At 35.8% G+C, this 22,943-nt stretch overlaps 1 protein-coding gene across 7 annotated transcripts; it reads left to right on the plus strand.

The window, feature by feature from the left end:
- Window positions 1-538: 538 nt before the first annotated feature.
- On the plus strand, window positions 539-22,831 carry strada (STE20 related adaptor alpha). Of its 7 annotated transcripts, XM_056453655.1 has the most exons (14): window positions 554-768; window positions 991-1,065; window positions 2,703-2,760; window positions 7,171-7,199; window positions 11,487-11,589; window positions 11,671-11,792; window positions 13,393-13,501; window positions 13,598-13,721; window positions 14,141-14,312; window positions 16,287-16,391; window positions 16,783-17,036; window positions 18,589-18,631; window positions 21,827-22,029; window positions 22,124-22,831. In XM_056453655.1, the coding sequence occupies exons 2-13, from the start codon at window positions 1,054-1,056 to the stop codon at window positions 21,980-21,982; spliced, it is 1,287 nt and encodes a 428-aa protein (XP_056309630.1). In that variant the 5' UTR covers window positions 554-768; window positions 991-1,053; the 3' UTR covers window positions 21,983-22,029; window positions 22,124-22,831. The 7 variants fall into 7 exon arrangements, with proteins under 7 accessions (XP_056309633.1, XP_056309630.1, XP_056309627.1 ...); XM_056453658.1 differs by having other exon boundaries at window positions 539-646; window positions 21,827-22,831; XM_056453652.1 differs by having other exon boundaries at window positions 21,827-22,831.
- The last annotated feature ends 112 nt before the right edge of the window (window positions 22,832-22,943 follow it).

Consider the following 22,943-nt stretch of genomic DNA (forward strand, 5'->3'; position numbering starts at 1 on the left):
AAACTGCTTTCTTATTGTATGTAGTTTTAAATAAAATATTTACTGCAGTCATTATTGCTTTTATTACTAATACCAATACTACTACTACTACTACTACTACTACTACTACTACTACTACTAATAATAATAATAATAATAATAATTAAGAATGAACATTAGAGTGATTTCTGAAGGATAATGTGAATCTGAAGAACTGGACTTTTGAACAGTTATTTTATAGTGCAATAGCATTTCACAATTTTACAGTTTGTACTGTATTTTTGATTAAATAAATGCAGCTTTGGTGAGCAGGATAAGCTTATTTTAAAACATTTAAAAATCCTACTGACCCCAAACTTTTGACCGATAATGTGCTTTTTGATTATTTTTTTTTTTACACTAAATCAGTAAAGGGAGGGGGGGGGGGGTGAGGAGAACATTTGGCAACACAGAATGTAGTTTTTTTTTTTTTTGGCGCATAAGATTTAGACCAATGGGGAGACAAGGGTGAAACCTTTGGCCAACGTCACTTGTCCAATCACCGACCGTTCCTCAACACGACCCAGCCCACGGCGAGGAGAAGAAATACGTTATATCCACAGCTTTGTTGATAGTCGAAAATTTGACGATTTATATTTGTAAAAGCTACACAAGTTATTCGCGGAGGGTGAGTTGAACGACAACACTGCAGCTCTTACACAAGCATATTGGACATAGGAGCTGTGTTTTTCATAAGTGAGAGATATTCATGTCGCTGCTTGAGTAACACAGAAACTGACCTGTAAGCTGGTATGTCAAATTTGAATTGCCTTGCTTTTTAAAGTGTCGATACATGTACATTACGTATGCTGAGTCTTATTGTGTTTTATTTACAAAAACATGCAGTAACGTTAATCAATCAAGCCAATACATGTAATTCGATTTTATTGAGGTAATGTGTCATTTAAGAGCTTCTACATGTTTCATAAGTGTCAGATTATGATTATTTTATACTCTGTTATTTATTTGCAGATTTTTACTCTTTTAGGGTTTGTAAAAGTGTTGTTACCTGTCATCATCACCATCTCAGGATCCATGTCTTTTTTGGTGAGTCATCTTGATGGAGCTCAATGCATAACAAACTCTGTATTTGGTAAAACAGGTTGCATCATTTCCTGCTCACGTTTAACATGTGTGCATTTCATTGCTGTTTACTCAAGATGTCTTCAAATTAGCGTACAAAGATAAGTACAACTGATGTCCGTCACATAAGCAGATTAATATATTTTATGTTCTTCTTTTTAAAATTATATGGTGATTTAATTCAATTCATCTTTATTTCTTTAGAGCTTTTACAATGTAGATTGTGCCAAAGCAGCTTAACATAGAAGTTCTAGTTTACTGAAACTGTGTCAGTCCAGTTTTCAGAGGTGAAGTTCAGTTTAGTTCAGTTCAGTTCAATATGGTTTAATTTTTACTGCTGAAAGTCCAAACATTGAAGAGCAAATCCATCGATGCGCAGCTCCACATTTCCCAAACCAAGCAAGCCAGTGGCGAGGAACAAACTTTACCAATTGATGAAAGTAAAGAAAAACCTTGAGAGAAAGCAGTTGTGCGGTTTCCCCCACATGCCCTATAGGTGAATAGGGTAAGCTAAATTGTCCGTAGTGTACAGTATGTGTGTGAATGGAAGTGTATGGGTGGTTTCCAGTGATGGGTTACAGCTGGAAGGGCATCCGCTGCTTAAAACATATGCTGGATAAGATGGCGGTTCATTCTGCTGTGTTGACCCCAGATTAATAAAGGGACTTAGCCGAAAAGAAAATGAATGAATGTATGTATAGCTGATATTAAAAACTGCATGACTAAATACTTCTTATTACTAAATTCAGATAAAACTGAGGTCTTTCCTATTGGCCCCAAAAACCTCACATGCAAAAACCTAGAACACTGTCTAACCCTTGATGGACTATCAGTTCAGTCCTGATCTTCAGTCAAAAATTTGGGGGTGATTTTTAATAGCAACCTGTTGTTTGAAGGCCAGATTATAAGCATCTGTAAACCTGCATTTTCATTAATTCATTTTCTTTTTCGGCTTAGTCCCTTTATTAATCTGGGGTCGCCACAGCGGAATGAACCGCCAACTTATCCAGCATATGTTTTTTACGCAGCAGATGCCCTTCCAGCTGTAACCCATCACTGGGAAACACACCCATTAACACTCATACACTACAGACAATTTAGCCAACCCAATTCACCTAAAGAGCATGTTTTTGGACTTGTGGGGGAAACCGGAGCACCCGGAGGAATCCCACGCAAACACTGGGAGGACATGCAAACTACACACCGAAATGCCAACTGACCCAGCGACCTTCTTGCTGTGAGGCGAGAGCGCTACCCATTGCGCCACCGTGCTGCCTAAAACTGCATTTTTTTTTTTTCAATTTAAAAATGTTGCCAATTTTAGACATATGCTATTAATGTCTGATGCGGAAAAGCTTATTCATGATTTAATAAAACAGTTACAGTACAAAGTAACTTGCTAGGTTAACTTATTATCCTTAAAGCCCTTAAAACATCTAGTCTAACAACATGCTAGTTCCTACTGCTGCACTTTCCCCTATGAGCAGACACAATGAGGTTTTCCTGTTTGTTCCATTCAGCTTATAGCTTGGCTTTCAAATGAACTGTTTTTACTCACGCTTTTACATTCTCACCCCCATCTCTCTCTCTTTCTCTCTTAGCGCTGGGTGTCAGAGAAACTTAGTGTGGAAAGCCTGAGGGATCTGGAGTTATTTGGAGGTGAGTTCAGCGGTCCAGCATCTCATGTTGCTGTGCTTCTTGTGCTTCTTTTAGCAAACCACCTGCCTGTGCTTACTCCACTGTAGCCAGGGTGAGTGTGAAGGGGAGACCTACAAAATCAAAACATTTGGTTTAAGCATTGGCTACGTTTACACTGCCAGTCTTTGGGATTGACAACTGCATTTACATAGGCAACATTTACAGAAATATTTATGACTGACAAGTACATTTGCATATGTAGGTGGAAGTCTGGAATAGGCATGGGATGATATCCATTTTCAAGATATACCGCGGTTTGGAAAAGTCAAGGTTTTAAAACCACCAAAATGTTCTGTTATACTGTTTCTAGGGTATATGTAAGTTTCTTTTGGACAACAGTATCTCCAGCAGAAAAGATATCGAAAGATGCCGTTTTAGATTGTAATGGAATCTGTGTTGTTGAAACCAATGAAGACAGCAGAAGTCAATGATTAATTTGAATTATTTAGCCTGGCATGTTTACTGCTCCAAAATATTTTAAAAGTTTCTCAGAATAAAATATGTTGTGTTCAAAAGGGAAAAGGGTTTTTGCTTTGTAATTAAAATATCAATTTCACCACCCCAATAACGGTTCACACTATTGTGAATGCCAATCCATCTATACACAAAAAAAGTCATTCAACAGTCTAAAGCTGGCAGATTTTGAGCACTGATAGACACCATAAGAGGTCACAAGACTGATTTCTCATAAAAGAGGTGTTTCTGCATATATCCTAAAAATAAAGTCAAATTAGACACGTAGTTTGCCCTAAAGTAAGCCGAAAAAGCTAATCGGGTTAGAATACACTAAATAGCCTATCCCACAAAACACTGAAAACGTAAATACATTTTATTATTACATAAGATATAATTTAACTAAATATATAAACTTGATTCACTGAAGCATATATTACTTTATTACCCCCACGCCCAATCATCAGTTATAATTCGCACACTGATAATAAACATTTATAAAGCACTGTAATACTTTCGAAAATCACGATCACTTGATTAAAACGTAGGCTAATATGATTATATATGTATATGTGTATGTGTGTGTGTATATATATATGTATGTATGTATGTATGTATGTATGTATGTATGTATGTATGTATGTATGTATGTATGTATGTATGTATGTATGTATGTATGTATGTATGTATGTATGTATGTATGTGTATGTCTTCTGTAAGGTAAAGGTTCAATTCATGGAACTCACCTCAGTCACTGTCATTAGTTGTCATAACTTTATTATTAATTTTTTTAATCAAATTAAGTTAATATATGCACATTTTAGAGGGGGTACAATTTACGGTAGGGGTACATTTCTTGGCACAACACTGCTTCATCTGTTATTTCTATAATTTAAGCCTGTAATGCATAATTCTAGCCAAAGTTTTTTTAATAGAGTGATTAATTCAATAAATAGATTTTTACTATATATATATATATATATATATATATATATATATATATATATATATATATATATATATATATATATATATATATATATATATATATATATATATATATCCATGCCTAATATCCAATGGCCAGAAAGTGATTAATTTTAATAAATAAATTTAATAAATTAGTGTCTTTGATGCCGCAAGTCTAGAGACTGATTTTATATAAAATTCAATGTGTGATATGACTAAAAAGTGGACGCAATGAGTAGTGGACACAAAAACAGTATTCCATACGTCACAACTTAACTAGCGGATTCTGCTGCTGTGTTAACGTAGCCAATAATAATGTCATATTTCAAAATATCTCTGCAACCTTGAAAAGAACAATTGGCCCAGAGTAATACACAGTTTTGCACACAAATCCCCCTCATAGTCAGCTATGCAGACCAACAGCAATAGAGAAGATCTACATATGCTGAGATTAACCATGATCACAACCAACTGGTACCTTTGCAAAAGCAGCTATGAAGCTATTCCGCTTGCTGTTTGTTTTGTGTGCACTTTATTATGGGTGTTGTAAATTTAATATCACTTTTTTTTGTAAATGTGTTGTAAATACAGTGTGGTGTGACACTGCTATGCAATAAAATGCAGCATTTGCATCATGGTGACTAATGATGGTGGTAACAGCAGATTGCGTGTGTCCTTGTGTCTGTGAGCTTTTTAATATCCTTCCTGTGGTGATGTATCTGTCCGTGGAGCTGGCTGTGATGTAGTGTAATTGCTAGGTGTTGATGGATCGCTTCTGTGGTGAAACTGACAGCTGAGTCACTGCAACCTTACAACAAATGGACTGATCTGTTGGATTTCTAATACCATACGAGTTCTATATATTGCAGGAATAGTACATGCATTGGTAGATTGTGGACATTTGCTTATAGACTAGTTTAGACATCAACATTTGTAAAAGTCTTTGGGTTTCTGTGCATTTTGGACACAAGTTTGGGTTTCCATCCTAACGTGAAGTGAATCTTTTCATAGTTCTGCAACCCCCACCCCCCACCCCCCCTGCTTTCACTCATTTTGCTGTGGTCCTCAATTGCTTCTTCATGTCCGCTGTAAAGACATACATTTCTGTTTGCTTCTGGCTGTTATGTGTTAAATGGTAATGCATAACAAAGATTATTTAGTTATAAACTTTTTTTGTTGTTGTTTTAATAGTTGTAGCTAGGGGTGTAACGGATCATGGTTGATCCGTGATTCGGATGGATCACAACCCACAGTTCGGAACACACGTGACCCGCAGATTAATCATTTTTTTATTGGTTAAGAAATTTTAAATTTGTAACAATCGTAGAGAGATCGCCTTTCGCATCATTCCAGTCACAAATACGAAAGCATTTAGGCTTTCCTGTAAAATATAATGATGAAAAAACTGAAAAAGTTGTGGTGGGTTTCATTAAAGGTGTTTTCTGTCACTACTTGTGCAACAACCACGCAACAAATAATAAATGATGGTGATTTACATATGTTTATTAATCCTTTAAATTGCTGCATTCAAATCTGAAATCGTGAAAATAAAGAAAGAGATTCAGTCTTTGGCCTTTTGAGTTAGTTATGAAGTTACAGTCAAATAACACAGAAGTACTGGGACAACAGTTTATAGTTTAGATAAAATCACCGATGTTCATGGTAAAGATTACAATCACCGTCATGAATTTAACGACGCTCAAAAAATTAACGTTGTTGGCAGCAATTGCATTATTTAACTAATAGGTGGTGACAACCAGCAATCAAAAATATGCCACTGAATAATTCTTCAACAATAATCATCTAGCAATGAAACGTGAAGTTTTATGAGTGAATAACTGAATCATTTATTAAAAATAAGACTAAAAATATATAGGGGTTGTTCAAATTATAATGTTAGATTCATAGCGTTATCAGCAACAGTGGTATTAACAGTGAATGTATCACAGTACAGAATATTTTACAATTTTATTTATTTATTTATTTATTTACTTCTCTCCTAAAAAAAAAATTATGTGACTCGAATCGTGAGATTTGTGATCCGTTACACAACTAGTTGTGGCTCATTTATGTTGTTGATTAGGGTATATGCAGAAAGACTTTTAATTTTCAGTAACCTGGGTCAATTTCTCCCGGTGAACTTTATGCAGTTACAAAATCGGCACGTTTAAGGTCTGTTCTGTTTCTGTCTTTTTTAAGGCCTGACTTATATACGATATAGAGTGGGTCTCAGATTGTATAAGAATGACTGCATTAAATTTCATTTTCCCTGCCATATTTTTAAACTATGAACATTTATTTTACTCCAGTATTTCCAATGGCATTTCTGCACTTGCCTGCTGATCCTGACGGGCGTGTGCATGTAAACGGATTTCCAACTTGTTTTACACTTGAACAACTAAATGAATGCTGTAGTCTATTTAACTGATTGTATTTTAATTACATTACAACATCGATGCTGTAAAAGTAACTGTATACAATTGAAAAAGTCACATTAACCGTTCACCGGAAGTTCAACAGTATGCGAAGAAACACTAGTTGTGCATATACCCTATTGATTTCTCAAGTAATAGAACCAAAATTGCTGCGTGCATAAATTATTTGATCCATTATATTTATTTAGCATATGCAGTGTGCTGTGGTATAAATAATATATGTTGCATATTATATTTTAAAATAAAGACATTTTTGATGGATACTGTTTCTTACATTTATGGTAGAATCTTTCTCTCATGATGTTAATCTATTTAATAAATGGGCATCAATTGTTTTTAAATATATACTCATATGGATGAAATTGCATGAAGGCTGTAGAAGCTAAGAGAGGCTCTTTGAAATTTACAGATGTCCCAGTGTGGTTATTCCTAAATTTGTGAGAACCACTTTAAAGGTAGATTATTTGTTTGTATGTGTGTCTTTTGCGTCATTTACACGGTTTCTCTACACCAGAGCAAACTCAGGCAAGCCCACTAAGGAAAGTAAGTGTGGAATATCTTCAGCTTTTCCATTCGCCTGTTGGTGTGCGATACTGTGTGTGTGTGTGAGCATGTGAGATTGCATAAAGTGTGCAAATGTAAGTTTAATGATGTATGTTTGTGAGCGCAGAGATGAATACATCCCCTGTGCTCCTGTGTTTGCATGCATGCACTCATGGTGCTGCTTTGGCACTCATACTTTCACACCCGCTCAGACTTATGAAAGAAAAGTTTTGAGTTGACTTGGGTCAAGTTTTATGATGGAGGAAATGCTTGATGAACCAAAGAGAAAGAAATGTTGGCCTTGGTCAAGATTTATAATTAAAAAGCAATAAAATTAAACAGAGTAACACTCGTTTTAAAGAATCAGTACAGTTTATATGAGCAAATAATCACTGAGTATATTAGCGACACCATTTCACTTTTGGGTGAGCTGTCTCTTTAAGAAAGGAGGACATAAGCATTCAGTGATGTTAATGAATGGCATCTTTACTTGATGATTAGCCACTATGACCACTAGATAGACTCTCTCTTTGAAGAAAACATCTTAATATCAGCTATAACAGGACTATGAGTAAGTATAATTTAAGGTCCCATAAAATATTTTTTTTAGATGTTAGTATTAGTTTTGTTAGTTTTTAGGATATCTGTAAGCTAGTGTGCTCCAAAACTGTGACAAAATTCACGTTTAGAAGATACAAAACTGATATAAACACGTAAGGCTTGTAGTTTGTCCCTTCCCCCTAAATGGATCAACTTTTTTTTTGCATCACTTCAGTTCATTATCAAATCGTAACCAATCAAATGCTCTCTAGTATCTAAAATGCCCGCCCACTTAAAGAGCTTCATATTTAATGCGCTCGAACTCAACCACTCTCATGGGCGGAGCAATGATAAAGCAAAATGCTATTGGCTGTTCTATTAAAAGGGGAGGAGCTGTCCCACCTCCACTTTGTTTCAGTTGAGATTCCATCAAACACTAAATAAAAATTCTTGTCCAAGCACTTCGCGTGACTTTTAAGTGCATATAAGATTAGTCAGTGATTTATGTACTGTTAGATCATTCTCCGATCATAGATTAACACATAGATTATTCACAGAGTGAATCCCTACGCCTTTATATTCTGCTTTAACCATGAAAATGGAGATGATGTCAATGGTCACCTAAGCATGTGAAGGGAGATGATTCTGATTGTGTTAATGCAAAACATGGAGTCATCCTGGGCTTGCTTCACTGTTCACTGAAGTCATCCTGCAAACGCTACAAAGGGCATAAAATTCATTTATTTTTTGAAATATTGTATGAGTTGCCATAGACATGCATGATCTCCATTAACAGATTCTCTCTCATGTTAATATTCCTGTCTCTGTGTTCCATGGCAAAACTGAGGGAAACTCTTGAGAAAGTAAAAACAGGCATTGATGGGATTATGCATATCTATAACCAAATGAAGCTTCTGACATGCTTTTATGAAGCCGTTCATGCTCTTGGTCTCCGAACAGTTGGGCTGAATGTATAATTGGCCATAATTTGTCGTCTCTCAGAACTTGATTGGTTTGATTCTATAAAGGGCTTTGCAATGGCTGGGATCTTTCAGTGTATGCGCAATAAAACCCTTCTCTTCTTCAAAACCAGGTTGGTTTGTGCTGTTATCTCAACAGTGGCTTCAGTGTCTGTGATTGTATGGGTGTGTGATCTTGAAATGTTTCCTAAATTCACTGAAACTCACATTGGTGGTCATAGTATGTTCGGTTGAAATGCGGAAATACTATGATGCATTTGGCGGAAAGCTAACGTGCACTTAAAATGTTTGCTACCCAAACCCACTGCTTGCATAGTGATGCACTGAAATCTCTGATCCTGTCAGGAACACAAAAGGTTAATGATGGATCATATTCAAAAAGAAATCAGGTGCTTCAGTATCTACAGAACACTTGCAGAATGTGTGAATATACAGTGAGTCAAAAAAGTATTTCCAATTAAGTCACATATATGAAATGGGATTGTATTAGAAACAAAATGTCAAAATGAGTGCCAGACATTTACCTCAAGCTTATTTAAAGGTCATCTAGGCTGAATTTATTTGGTGAATATTGTCACAATATTGTGACATTTGTTTACAGTTTAAAATGTTATTGCTGGGAGAGCAAAACCAAATTATCAACATTATTTCATAGGTTTAAATTTATATACAGTTTTCTTCTCTTTTCTCATACTCATACTCCTCCAACCTCCTGAGACCTTTGTTCATCTGCAGAACACAAATCAAGATATCTTAGATTAACTCTGAAAGTTCCTTCATCTTTCATAGACCACAATCATCAAGAGAGGTTCAAAGTCCAGAAAAAGAAGCAGAAACAGTGAGTACATTTACATGGACATCAATAATCCGATTTTGATAAGATTAGGACAGTACTCTGACTAAGAGTCTACCATGTAAACAGCGATTTTATATATATATATATATATATATATATATATATATATATATATATATATATATATATATATATATATATATATATATATATATATATATATATATATTTATTTATTTATTTATTTATTTATTTATTTATTTATTTATTTATTTTAATATTACCTTAATCCGACTAAGATGTGGAGTATTTTAGTCGCATTATTGAAGTGCAATACAGACATATAAACACCGCAATTAAACCATTACCGTCATGTAGGACTTTCGCTGCATTTTGCGACAGCAGAGTCTACACACACACACACACACACACACACACACACACACACGGCTGTTTGACACTATTCTCTGCATCTACCAAGTCAGTGAAGGACCACAGACACATAAACCGCAATATGCTGAGTTTCTTTTCCCATACGCGTGCGGTATCAAATTCCATTAAAACAACACTCTTCCAACAGTTCATATTCGCATCCAATATCTTGTTTGTCATGGACGTCTTGCATGAAATGTTCCTGAATGAAAGTGAAACTGACAAACTGCAGTTAAAGTAAAAAAATAGTAATAATTTTGACCTTGGAACGTTTTTAAAAAAATTAAAAAACTGCTTTTATTCTAGTTTTATTTTCTTCTCCAGAAGAAAAAATATTATCAGACATACTGCGAAAATTTCATTGCTCTGTTAAACATCATTTGGAAAATATTTTAAAAAGAAACATTTTATTAAACCTAAACTGTATATATATATATATATATATATATATATATATATATATATATATATATATATATATATATATATATATATATATATATATATATATATATATATATATATATATATATATATATATATATATATATATACATGTATATCTTCTCTCGCTTCAGGTCGTCAGGGTGTGCAATTACTTCGCAGTTTGAACCAATTTTTCAATTTTTGAACCAATGAAACTTCATATGATTAGTTGAAGATCTGAAGTCACACTGAATGTTTTGGGGTCCTTTTCTGGATTTTAAACATCTCTTGATAGTTTCTGTGTACAGAGGATGAGAGACCTCTCAGATTTCATCTAAAATATCTGAATATGTGGTTTAGTGGAAGTGATTGAATTTGTGAAAGATGAACAAAGATGACACGACATGAGGATGAGTAATAAATAACAAAATTTAGTTTTTGGGTGAACTGACCCTTTAAAACATGTTGTATTATCAAAAACAAAGTTCTTTCTTGAGTTTCTGTGTGTATATAGCTTTTTTCACATTAAACAAGAATGGTGGTAGAAGGTAGCAGTTACACCATGAACACTGCGACTTTACTATGCGCAGTAAACTAGATTTGTTTATTTAGATGTTACTAGGTTTGTTCATCCCAAATTTGGCAAACTTAACAACTTAACAATGTTACACAGCTAATTACATGTTTTTTGTTTAGTATATGTGATTGTATTATTTGATATTTTTAAAAGCTAATTTTCTTGAAATGCTCCTTCGATTAAATGAGTTGATTTGATATTTTGCCGTCTTATTTGTGTGAATTATGCATTGAGATAATACTTTGTTGGGTCACTGTATGGCTATGAAAATCCGCAAACCATTTTCACAACTGCACAGTAAAATCACAGCATAACTCAAGTATGCTGTGTCTCAATCCATTCACCACTTACACTGTCTAAATATTAATGAATTGAAGTCCATTCTAATGTCCAGTTCGCAATGCACTGTTTTGCATCAGGAAGTGGATGGAGACACAGCCAATGTCAGTTCGCAGGTGTATTATTTAAGCATTTGTGTGGCTCATGCTGTATTTGACCGATGACTTCCTTTTTTTTCTTTTCTTTCATTGGCTCAGGCCCATGAGGACAGTCGGGAGTCTCTGAACCCTCTCCCTCAAAGGGACACCATGGGAAGCTTTCTTCCAGACAGCAGTGCCTATGAGCTGCGCAATGTCATAGGTAAGGTTCAGGCTGCATAACACTTCTGCTCTGATTCCTACAGCTGGTAGTGAGTGTGTGTGTTCGTTTCTGCTTGTGTAGGTCGAGGTCTGGTGGACTTGATGACAGTCAATCTTGCTGTGTACAAACCCACAGGAGAGCATGTGGCCATCCGGCGCATTGACCTGGATTCATGTGCCAACGACATGGTCAGTTACTTACAGGTGAGTAGATGTGACATTTTGAGTTGAATTTTTCTTTCACTTCATATTATTAGTATTATTTACTTACCCTTCACTTGTTTAAAACCTGTTTTTTTCTGTTGAACACAAAAGAAGAAATTTTGAAGAATGTTGAATATTATTTAAATTTTCTTTCACTATGGACATCAGAGTCAACCAGTTTCTAGCATTCATCAAAACATGTTCAATAGAAACTCTTTGGAACCACATAACGATTATTGTTGTGTGTTTTTATGTAGTATAATAAACTGTTAGAATGTTTCTTCATATTTCAATAGTTAAGCTTGAATTGATACAAAATGCAGCAACTAGAGAATGAATGAAATTGAAGAAATTAGTTTATTGAACTAGTTTTAATAGAATTACATTCCTTAAAAGGATTTAAGATTCTTTTTATGTTAGTTTATAAAGCATAATATCTTTTTTATATAAGCATTTCATAACTTGACACCTTTTTGTGGTCTGATTTGTTTGTCAAAATATATTCCTATTCAAATGTGCCGTTCTTCTAGTGCTGGATTCTGTATTTACTTACTTTATGAATCATTCAAAGCTTTGATTACTTTGTGTTCATGTTGTTTCCAATATTAAATTTTTTTTTTTCTAATAGTTTAATGCTTGTGAAGCACTTTGAGTTGCAATTTATGTATAAAATGTGCTGTACAGATACATTTACAGTATTTATTTGACTTTTTTATTGTTTAAATTTTCAGGTTTAATTTTGCAGTTTAATTTTGGTCATTTTTGTGTTTTTGTTTTTCATTTGTATTACTTTTGCAGATATATTTTTGCACAGTACTTTTTTTGTAAATATTTTTTTTTCAGTGTCAATGCCAAGGCAACTTTTCAATTACATTTGAAGTTTTTTAGTTTTGTGTTTATCATTAATCAGACATTTTTTGTCTAAAGGCTGATTTATACTTCTGCGTCAAGTGCACATGTATGGTCCGGCGCAGCCTTTGCATGGTCGCATACCCTTCGCCGTGGCTGATGCGCACCTCTCAAAAAAGTAACTTCATATCACAATGACACATGGCGCAACCTCTGTAATTGGTCGGCTTGGTAGTGGTGATGAGTGTGGGTGGTGCTGAGAGCCGCAAGCCCAATGGAGCGAGTGTTTACAAGTTCCGTCAAGTCCCGTAAAGGAGGTCCAGATGGAAACTTTTGTGTTACTTTATGATTAAAGTTGTTGCATGTCCGCCAGTTCCCGCCTCTGAATGAGCGAGTTTTAGCTACTTGTACATTAAGGTAGCGTTCAGAAAAAACAAAACACCCGCGAAGGAACTAGTGCCACTAGTGTTGTGAAAGTGTTATTGCAGAGCAACACAAACAGCACGCAGAAGTATAAATGCACGGCTACGCACAGGGCATGCGCCGTGGGTCACTCCGGTCGCTTGACACAGAAGTATAAACCAGACTTAATATGTAAAACTGTTTTCATTCGTTTTAGTGAATAATGTTTATTTTGAAAATTGTTTTAGTTTTTTTGATTTGATTTTATTAGTCTAGTTAGTGCAGAACAAATACCACTGGTTAATTAAATCCTGCATAACCATTACATTTACCTTTGTTTAATCCAAAGGGAGAGCTCCATGTGTCTAAGCTTTTCCACCACCCCTGTATCCTCCCGTATAAGAGCGTCTTCATCGCTGAGAATGAACTGTGGGTCATCACACCCTTCATGGCCTACGGTGAGCTCAGAGACTTTGGATTAAGTAGACTAGAAGAAATCATAATACCATTTTTTTTCTGGTAACTGTTCCTTTTGCATTTCTCTTCTCCATCAGGATCAGCACGAGATTTGATCATTACACACTTTACAGATGGTTTAAGTGAGCAGACAATTGCATACATTCTGCTGGGGGTGCTGAGAGCTCTGGAGTACATTCATCAGATGGGCTATGTTCACCGGTGAGGAACAATTGAGAAGTTATTATCATCAGTCAAATGAGATAACATGTCAACTAACCCACCAAACTGTCAGTCTTGTGTCTTTTATATACGTTATAAGGTAAATAAGCAAATGTAAAAATGGTAAATTGAATGATAAAAGATGTAAAAAGGATGAAGTTTCATGTAAAAAGAAGAAATAAGTTGAAGTGATAGACGAATAACGGGTGAAGAAAAAATAAGCTCGTGCTTCATCTCGCTCTATTTCGAACTGTCGAAATTCATATGCCATTTTAAGTGTATATGGATAAGTAAATATCTATGTTGATTAGGATGAAGTGTATTTTGTTTGAAGAATTGTTTTAAATGTATGATACTCTGTTTAAATTAAATAAATCGTATCAAAATCAAGTGATTAATTTTTTTCTTTGTGTCTATAGGAGTGTGAAGGCAAGCCACATCCTGATTTCAGCAGATGGACAGATGTTTCTGTCTGGTCTTAGGAGTATCTTCAGTTTGATCCGTCATGGTCAGAGAGCTCGTGTTGTACATGATTTCCCCCAGTACAGTGTTAAAGTACTGCCGTGGCTCAGCCCTGAAGTTCTGCAGCAGGTAAGTTAATGTTTGCATAATAATTTCAGGAAAACAATTAAATACTGTCAATAATTGACTTAAAAAATATATATTTTTTGCATAATTGCATAATGCATTGTAGGGGATCAACCTATGTTTTAAGATCGATCAGGGGTTTATTAGCTCATTTTACTGAATCGGATCTTGAAGATTCAAATCATTGATTCGACTGAATTGAGTCAGATTGAATCAGATAAAAAGATTCACCCTTTATCTACCATTTGTCCAGCAAATAGAAGACATCGTATCTTACCAATCTTGTTTATATTATTTCCATAACACAGTATTGGGTTAACTCTAGCAAGGTAACAAGATCTACAGCTCGCGGCATTGACTTACAAGCACATAAACAACACAGTTCTTACAAAATGAGAACAAAGATTTATTGAGCTACACTACCATACATGAAACTAACTACGTAATAAGCAAACAACAAACAAACACACACACACACACATACACACAGAGGCAGTTCAGAGGATACAAAATGAGTTGAACAACCGTCCTAAAATAATTCTAATGCTTCTTACAAGATCTTAAAATAACACCTGAGAAACCACGAAAGCAGAGATATGGCTTATCGTTAACTGCTTAAGATCAATCTGCACCAGATCAGCAAGAGACAACATTTGTTTGTTACTTGCAAATTTGCTGCAGCCTGGAAGTCTTGAGCTTCCCTCGCCGGTTGGCCTCAGGAAAACACTGCGCTCCTGATTGGCTGGTGACTCATGAATGGCTGTCCTGGGTTACCGAGGTGACGGACTGCCGAGAGTCCGTTTGCGGAAGTTCGTGCAGTTTCGGCGGTCCCGAAACGTAAGAGGTTTGCATGGAAAGTTTGTGATGACCCAATTGCGTGGTGTCCGAGCAGGCAAGAGGGGGCAGATAGCAACAACGCGCGCAAGCCAGCTAATGCAAAAAGCAAAGTTTCTTTGTTGCAGGGTGTTTTAAGTGACCTGGTTTGGTCCATCCCCATGGCACTGTCTTCCAATGAGCAGTTGCCATGAAGGGCGGGGCCATGTCCCGCACCATCGTAGTAAGGGTCAATCATTAACAGACTGCATGTTGATTTCACTTGGTAAAATATCAACTGCTTACATCAAATGTTACAAGACGAACACTGTTTGTACTTCTAGTTTTTCATTTACACCAATGAATTGCAAATGTCACTAGCTTTTGTTCAATACCAGATATCATACATTTCAGACACATACAGATCATTTTAATCTGCTTTAAGGGTTAAAACCACACATTCATTAACCTGGTTGGTTGGAATAAACACAGCATATGAGGAAAACACAGCATATGAGGAAAACGATTACATATTATTCAAAGATGCATCTGCCTTAGTTCTAACATTAAGAGATTGTCTTTCATTCGTATGCATTAATCTCTCTTTGTCTCTACGAAATTGTACATCTGGCAGGATATACCACACATGCCTCGGCACATGACCCGGGAGTCATGGAAAGAGTCTCGTGGGGCAATTAGTTGAGTTTTCCAGCTGAAAATCCTGTAAAGCCCCATTGTTAAATGATTGAATCATTTACTAAGTTGGCTGAAGGGTACCAGAACATCTGCAGCCAAAGTATTGGTCAGAATAGTCCAAATCAATTGCCGCTCTGTTATCGTGATGGTTTAAGCCCTCAAGCCAGATCTGAATGACTGAGGAAATGTGCGCTTGACCAAGATTTCAGATTCAAACACGTGTTGATCACTGCAATATGGCCATGAGTTCCTTCATGCATAATTGCCATTGCAAATTTAAATTTAATTATTTAAAATTGTAATTATTTATATTTCTCAATATTTCTGTATTTTAATTGTAATATTTGTGCAAATGCAGACTAAATAAATGAATAAATAAAACAGTAGTTTATACCATTCAAACAGATGAAATACAGAAGAAATGAATATCTAATAATGGTAACTGTGCTTATTTTTTGCGTATAACAGAATCTTCAAGGATATGACTTCCGCTCAGACATTTACAGTTTGGGCATCACTGCGTGTGAGTTAGCTAATGGACATGTGCCCTTTAAAGACATGCCTGCTACACAGGTAAAGCAAACACTTGCTGTTTATTTAACTTTTTTTCCTGTTTTTATATATTAAATGTAACATCAAAAATTCTGTCTGTGTCAGATATTGTTAGAGAACAACAATGTAAGGCCACATGATGATTATTGTTTTGTAATTTTATATACTATAAAAAACTGTTTGAATGTTTTTTTAATATTTCAGAAGTTAAGCTGGAATTGATACAAACTGTAAAAGCTAAAATATTAATGAAGTTGAAGAAACTAGAACATTATTACATCATTATTACATTAGTAGAAAATAGAATTACATTGGTTACCAGTGCACTAATGCATTTTAAGATTCTTTCTTATATTAGTTTATAAAGCATTGCATAACTTGACACCTTCTTGGGTTTTCTGATATGTGTCAGATGTTGTTAGAGAAGCTGAACGGTACAGTCCCTTGCCTGCTGGACACCACCACCATCCCGCCTGAAGAGCTGAGCATGAAACCATCTCGCTCAGGGGCCGACTCTGGGATCTGCGAGGGCCCTGGCGCTGGTGGAGCTCGACACACAAACGGAGAGCCCTCATCCTCCTCTGGGGGAAACCCATATAGCCGAACATTCAGTTCTCACTTTCATGCCTTTGTGGAACTGTGTCTACAGCGAGATCCTGAGAAAAGGTCAATAATGCTGCTTCATGTTTATGTTTATTTTAAAAGGAATATTTCAAAATTATAAATGAACAGTATGATTAAAATGAATATATTTACAGTGTATGTGGAAAGTATTCATAGCGCTTCACTTTTTCCACATTTTTATATGTTACAGATTTATTCCAGAGTGGATTAAATTTGTTTATTTCCTCCAAATTCTAAACACAATACCACATAATGACAATGTGAGAAGAGTTTTTGAAATTGTTGCAAATTTATTAAAAATAAAAAGCTGAAAAATCACATGTACATAAGTATTCACAGCCTTTGCTCAATACTTTGTTGATGAATCTGAAAGGAAGATGAATCGTCGCCCCAGTCTGAGGTCAAGAGCACTCTGAAGCAAGTTTTCATTTGGGATGTCTCTGTACGTTGCTGCATTCATCTTTCCCTCTATCCTGACTAGTCTTCCAGTTCCTGCTGCTGAAAAACATCCCCACAGCATGATGCTGCCACCACCATGCTTCACTGTAGGGATGGTATTAGCCTGGTGATGAGCGGTGGCTGGTTTTGTCCAAACGCAACGCCTGGTATTCACTCCAAAGAGTTCAATTTTAGTCTCATCAGATCAGAGAATTTAGTTTCTTATGGTCTAAGAGTCCTTCAGATGCCTTTTGGCAAATTCCAGGTGGGGAATGGCTTCTGTCTGGCCACTCTAGCTTACAGGCCTGATTGGTGGATTGATACACAGATGGTTGTCCTTCTGTAAGGTCCCCCTCTCTCCACAGAAGAACGGTGGAGCTCAGACAGAGTGACCATCAGGTTATCGATCACCTCCCTGACTAAGGCCCTTCTCCCCCGATCACTCAGCTTAGATGGTCGTCCAGCTCTAGGAAGAGTCTTGGTGGTTCTAAACATCTTCCATTTACAGATGATGGAGGCCACTGTGCTCATTGGAACTTTCAGAGCAGCGGAAATTTTTTTGTAACCTTCCCTAGCCTTGTGCCTCGAGATAATCCTGTCTCGGAGATATGCAGACAATGCCTTTGTCTTCATGCTTGGTTTGTGCTTTGACATGCATCGCCAACCCTGGGACCTCATATAGACAGTTGTATGCCTTTTCAAGTCATGTCCAATCAGCTGAATTTACCACTGGTGAACTCTAAATAAGCTGCTGAAACATCACAAGAATGATCAGTGGAAACAGAATGTACCTGTGCTCAATTTAGAGCTTCACAGCAAAGGCTGTGAATACTTATGTACGTGTGATTTCTTTTAGCTTTTTTATTTTTAATAAATTTGCAACAATTTCAAAAACACTTTTTTTTTCACATTGTCATTATGGGGTATTGTGTGTAGAATGTTGAGGAGCTAAATGATTTTTACTCATTTTAGAGTAAGGCTGTAACATAAAAAATCTGGAAAAAGTGAAGCACTATCAATACTTTCCGGATGCACTATATCTTATTTGAACTGTGGAACACGAAAAGAGTATTGTAATGATTTAGAGTAAAAATATTGTCATAAAAGTGTTCAGAGAAAATGAGGGAATTAAAATTCATGTTATGTCTTACCACAGACCCTCTGCCAGCTCTCTGATAGGCCATTCCTTTTTTAAACAGGTGAGTTTTACACTCTTCCAAGCAAATATCAAACATTATTGCACATTTACAGGGTGTCCTCAGGGTCTTAAAAAGTATTAAAAATTGATAAATAAATTTAGAGAAATTTAAGGCCTTTAAAAGTCTTAAATGCAATTTCACAAGATATTAAATTCGGTATCAGTATGTTAAAGTACATCTGAATTTAATCTTTGAATATTGGTATTCTGTGTAGTTTAAGAAATCAAACAAATCCTGCTAGATTTGACATTTACGCTGCTTTGTTTACTGCAGTTGACCAGGGAAATGCTGCAATTCCTGCTGCTGCTGGATTAACATTTTTATTCAGTGTATATAAATACAGTTTTTAGTTTAGGGTTCTTCTGATCAGTATTTAGTAAATATACTGCAAGTTTAAATGTCGGCAATGTTACTGGTTGAAACCTGAACTGGTGATGATAAAAAAGATCTTAAAAGGTATTGAATTTCAATCTGAGTCCTGTAAATACCCTGATTTACTCTCTTCTGTGACACTATTGGTCTTTGCTGAGCAGTTTATAGTTAAATTGAACTTAAACCGTTTTATTTAATTGAAATGAAAGAACATAAACGAAGCTAAAAGATGATTTTACAGCGTGAAGTCAAAGTATACAGTACATCTAAATTGAATCTATAACAGATGAAAATGAGACTCTCTGCGAGATTTACTGTCTTTACAATGCCCTTTGTCGTGTGTAGTTTCTAGATCAGTGGTTCCCAACTACGGTCCTCGAGATTATTTTCTTCATGAAAAAACATATTTTAAAGAATGTTGGAAAAGAAACAAGCTATGGAAGTCAGTGGTTACCAGTTTCCGACATTCTTCAAGATGTTTTCTTTTGTGTTCAACAGATGAAGGAAACACAATTTGGGGTCAACTGTGCCTTTAAACGACAACACAGTCTATTAAACACTCTTCTGCCAAATTTTTCATCCAGTGAAATACTAAATATGGCGCTACCATTCCCTTTCTATGGTTTATTATCTTTTCCAGAGCTGAGAGTTACTTTCATAATTGACCGATTTTTACTACTATCATTTTCAACACTACATTTTTTAGGGTTGGGTACCGAAACCCGGTGCCATTAGAGCACCGGTACCTTTGTAGCCGGTATGTACCGGATCAAATCAGCATATGAATTTCAGTGCCTAATTTCCATGCCACTGGTGCTGCGACAAGGATGTAAGAAAGGGGTGCATCAAAGGCACACATAAGTACGCGTTGTCACGCCATCTCTAAACATTTATTTCTAAACAACTTTGAGGAATACGGACAGGCAATGTCAGGCGTTTGTTCTTGTTGCTTAGGGAATGGACGCACGCAGTACAGTGCATTCAGTGAGCGAGAGCATCTCTCTTCAGATCAACACGCATGTTCATCAAGTTTGCTTTTGAGCGTTCTAAAGCGTATTTGACAAGCAAGGATTCTGACACAGCAACATGAAGCAGATGATTTACAAAAGTTGCATGTAAGGGGGAAACACGTCAAACTTAATGACACATTTGAGGGCTTAAAGGCAGAGGAATGCACTGTCTCTGACACCATATGGCTCTTTCAATGAGTACGTACATGGACACCAATGCTCCGATTTTAATATGATTTAGACAATACTCTGATTTAGAGTCTAGACTACCATGTAAACATTTTTGATAACCTGTAAAGGACCACAGACGCCTGCATTGCGAAATGCAGAGTTTTTTTTTTACCAGTCCCCGTGTCAACAAGCTTGGCCCCCCTAAATTTGGACGCATATTTTTGTGTCAAAACGCCACGAAGAAGCGAGATCAGCCATCTGTGGCAAACTGCAGAGATATGACTGAGGCCTCTCTCTGCACGCTCTAGGTGACACTTGCACCCGCTCTCTCTGTCATTACGGTGCTTTGCGCATTAGCCTAGTTCCCCGCATTCGTCAGAGGTTGACGCCCAAATGACACAGGAAATAGCGATTTTTAACACTTTTAATATAGGAAGTGCTCGGCTATGCAGAGACCATTATTAATCAGAAATCTAGTGTACATAGTTTTACTTTAGGAAATGCAGTATTTAATTTACAAACAGTCGGCAGGTAACAAAGAACAGATGTAACACATTGATCAAGTGTAATTTTCAGTCACGCTCATGTAAGTCATATTCAACTCGTTCAGTTTTGTTTTCATTTTTGATTTTCGTTTTCAACACATGATTTATTTACAACACATTTTTAAACATAATAGTTTAACTAACTAATTTCTAATATCTACTTTTTTTATCTTCCCCATGCTGACAGTCAGTGCATAACATTTTACTAGTTATTTTGCAAGACAGTTGTATTCAGACAAAGTCCCTTTAAGTGTTTATAGTCTTTTATTCAGATTAAAGTGTAGTTTAAAGACTTAATCCATTAACTATGAAAGTTGAAATAATTAGTCAAATTATTTTGTAACTTTGTTGTGTATATCAAAAAATATACAGTAAATTTGTCTTAAGGAGGCTATTAATACTGACCTTAATTTTCTTTTCATTAAAAACTACTTTTATTCAAGAAATAAACAATAAGATATATGACTTATCATGACTCCAGAATAATATATTTTTAGGAAACACTGTGAAAATGTTCAGGAACATTATTTGAAATGAATGGGAGGGCAAAAAAAAGCAACTTATGTAAACACCTTGATCAAATTAATGTCTTATTCAGATTAAGGCAAATCATTAGATTACTGATAACCATATAAAAATGGAAAAAAGGAGGTCAGTATTTTGCTGACAGCCTTTCCACAGGTTAGTAGTAAGCTAATGTAATTTCATCATGCAAATCTTAAATTCATGCTAACCAACAAATGATCAAAGGAAATATATTAATGTAACTCAAATGTATTAAATATGAACTGATGTTTACTTTAATTATATTGTTATATTAAAATTATTTTTTTTTAAAGATTTTGTCAAGTTAAAGATTTTTCTAGAGTCATCCACCATAATTTGGTGGCTCAAAAGTATCGGTTCAGGCACCATTTTGGCACCGGTACCATTTTAAAAGTATTGATTTAGCACCGATATCGAAATAATCCGAAACGATACCCAACCCTTATATTTTTTCAGTTAATGTGAAGCTGCATTGAAATTCTGTCTTGTTTAGCTTACATGTACGTAAATGTAATATCAGTGTTTAATTACACTTAATTACGCCATTTCAGCTCAAGCGGAGACCATCTGAGGCTCTTCCTGAGCTCCTGCGTCCAGTTTCTCCAATCAGCAGCCTCGACAGCATGCAGCATCAGGATTCACCCACTGGATTGGCCAGTCTGGAGTCGGATCTCAGTCAGCTGGATGTGGACGACTGGGATTTTTGACACCGGGTGGATGAGGCATGGAGAGGTTGATGGATTGGATGGAAGAGGTGATTTTTTTTTTTTTTTGTTTGTTTGTCAGTTGCGTAAGACTCTTAATGACAAATGGGGAAAATATTTTTGTTTGCTTATTTCATTTTTAAGGGAGAAAAAGGGAAGGCCTGTATTATGTATGAATGTGATATTGACATTGCAAAGAGCTTCAAAGAAGGTTACAAGACACTCTGGAATGTTTTCTTATTGTCTTTTGTGATTTGTGTACATCACTGAAAGTACAAGGAAAACATAAAAGGAGAAATGAAAAACCAGCAGCCGCCACAGCCTTGCTAATGCATCGAGAAGCATGAACTGAAGCCCGAGGCAATGTACCGCACACCCTTCAAACATTTCGGTTACTCTTACAGACTGTCCATGTGACGAATGAAGACCGTTTGAGGCTACCGACATGTTCTGTCCATTTCAACTCAACTAATGACACTCTATGAATGTCTGCCAGGTCACAGCAACCGTTTTACAATTCATTTGCCACGTCTCCATGCAGACCTGTCCAATGAAGCATAAAGAGCTCTTAGTAAGAGTCAACATAAACACAGCAGCATCCAGTTAATGGACGGATTGTGGGAGAGTTTCTTCCTCCCCTTTGCATGAAAGGAAATATGCATTTAAATTTTGGCCTGCTTTCTTGGACAATTATTGGTTAAAAAATATTACTTCTGTTGTATTTTTGCTGAGATTAATGTATGTCTTTGGCATGTGTTACAGAAGGAAGTACTTCAATGGACCGTCTGTGTATTTTCAGTATATTTACCGCTTGGTCAAATGGAATAAATGTTGCAACTACACAAATGTCAACCCTTGTTGGCTGTTATGGCATGTTTGTACCAGTGTTGTTTTAACTTCAAATGCAGCTTCTCCAATGGTGATTTCTTTACATATTAAACAGTCTAAAATAAGATCTGGTTTT

The sequence above is a fragment of the Danio aesculapii genome, chromosome 3, assembly GCF_903798145.1.
Source record: "Danio aesculapii chromosome 3, fDanAes4.1, whole genome shotgun sequence".
Taxonomy (NCBI): Eukaryota; Metazoa; Chordata; class Actinopteri; order Cypriniformes; family Danionidae; genus Danio; species Danio aesculapii.

Coding starts and splice junctions, on each gene's coding strand:
- strada (XM_056453658.1), top strand. Junction 11,590..11,670: donor TGAGCTGCGCAATGTCATAG/GTAAGGTTCAGG, acceptor CTGCTTGTGTAG/GTCGAGGTCTGGTGGACTTG. Junction 17,037..18,588: donor CAGCGAGATCCTGAGAAAAG/GTCAATAATGCT, acceptor GTCTTACCACAG/ACCCTCTGCCAGCTCTCTGA.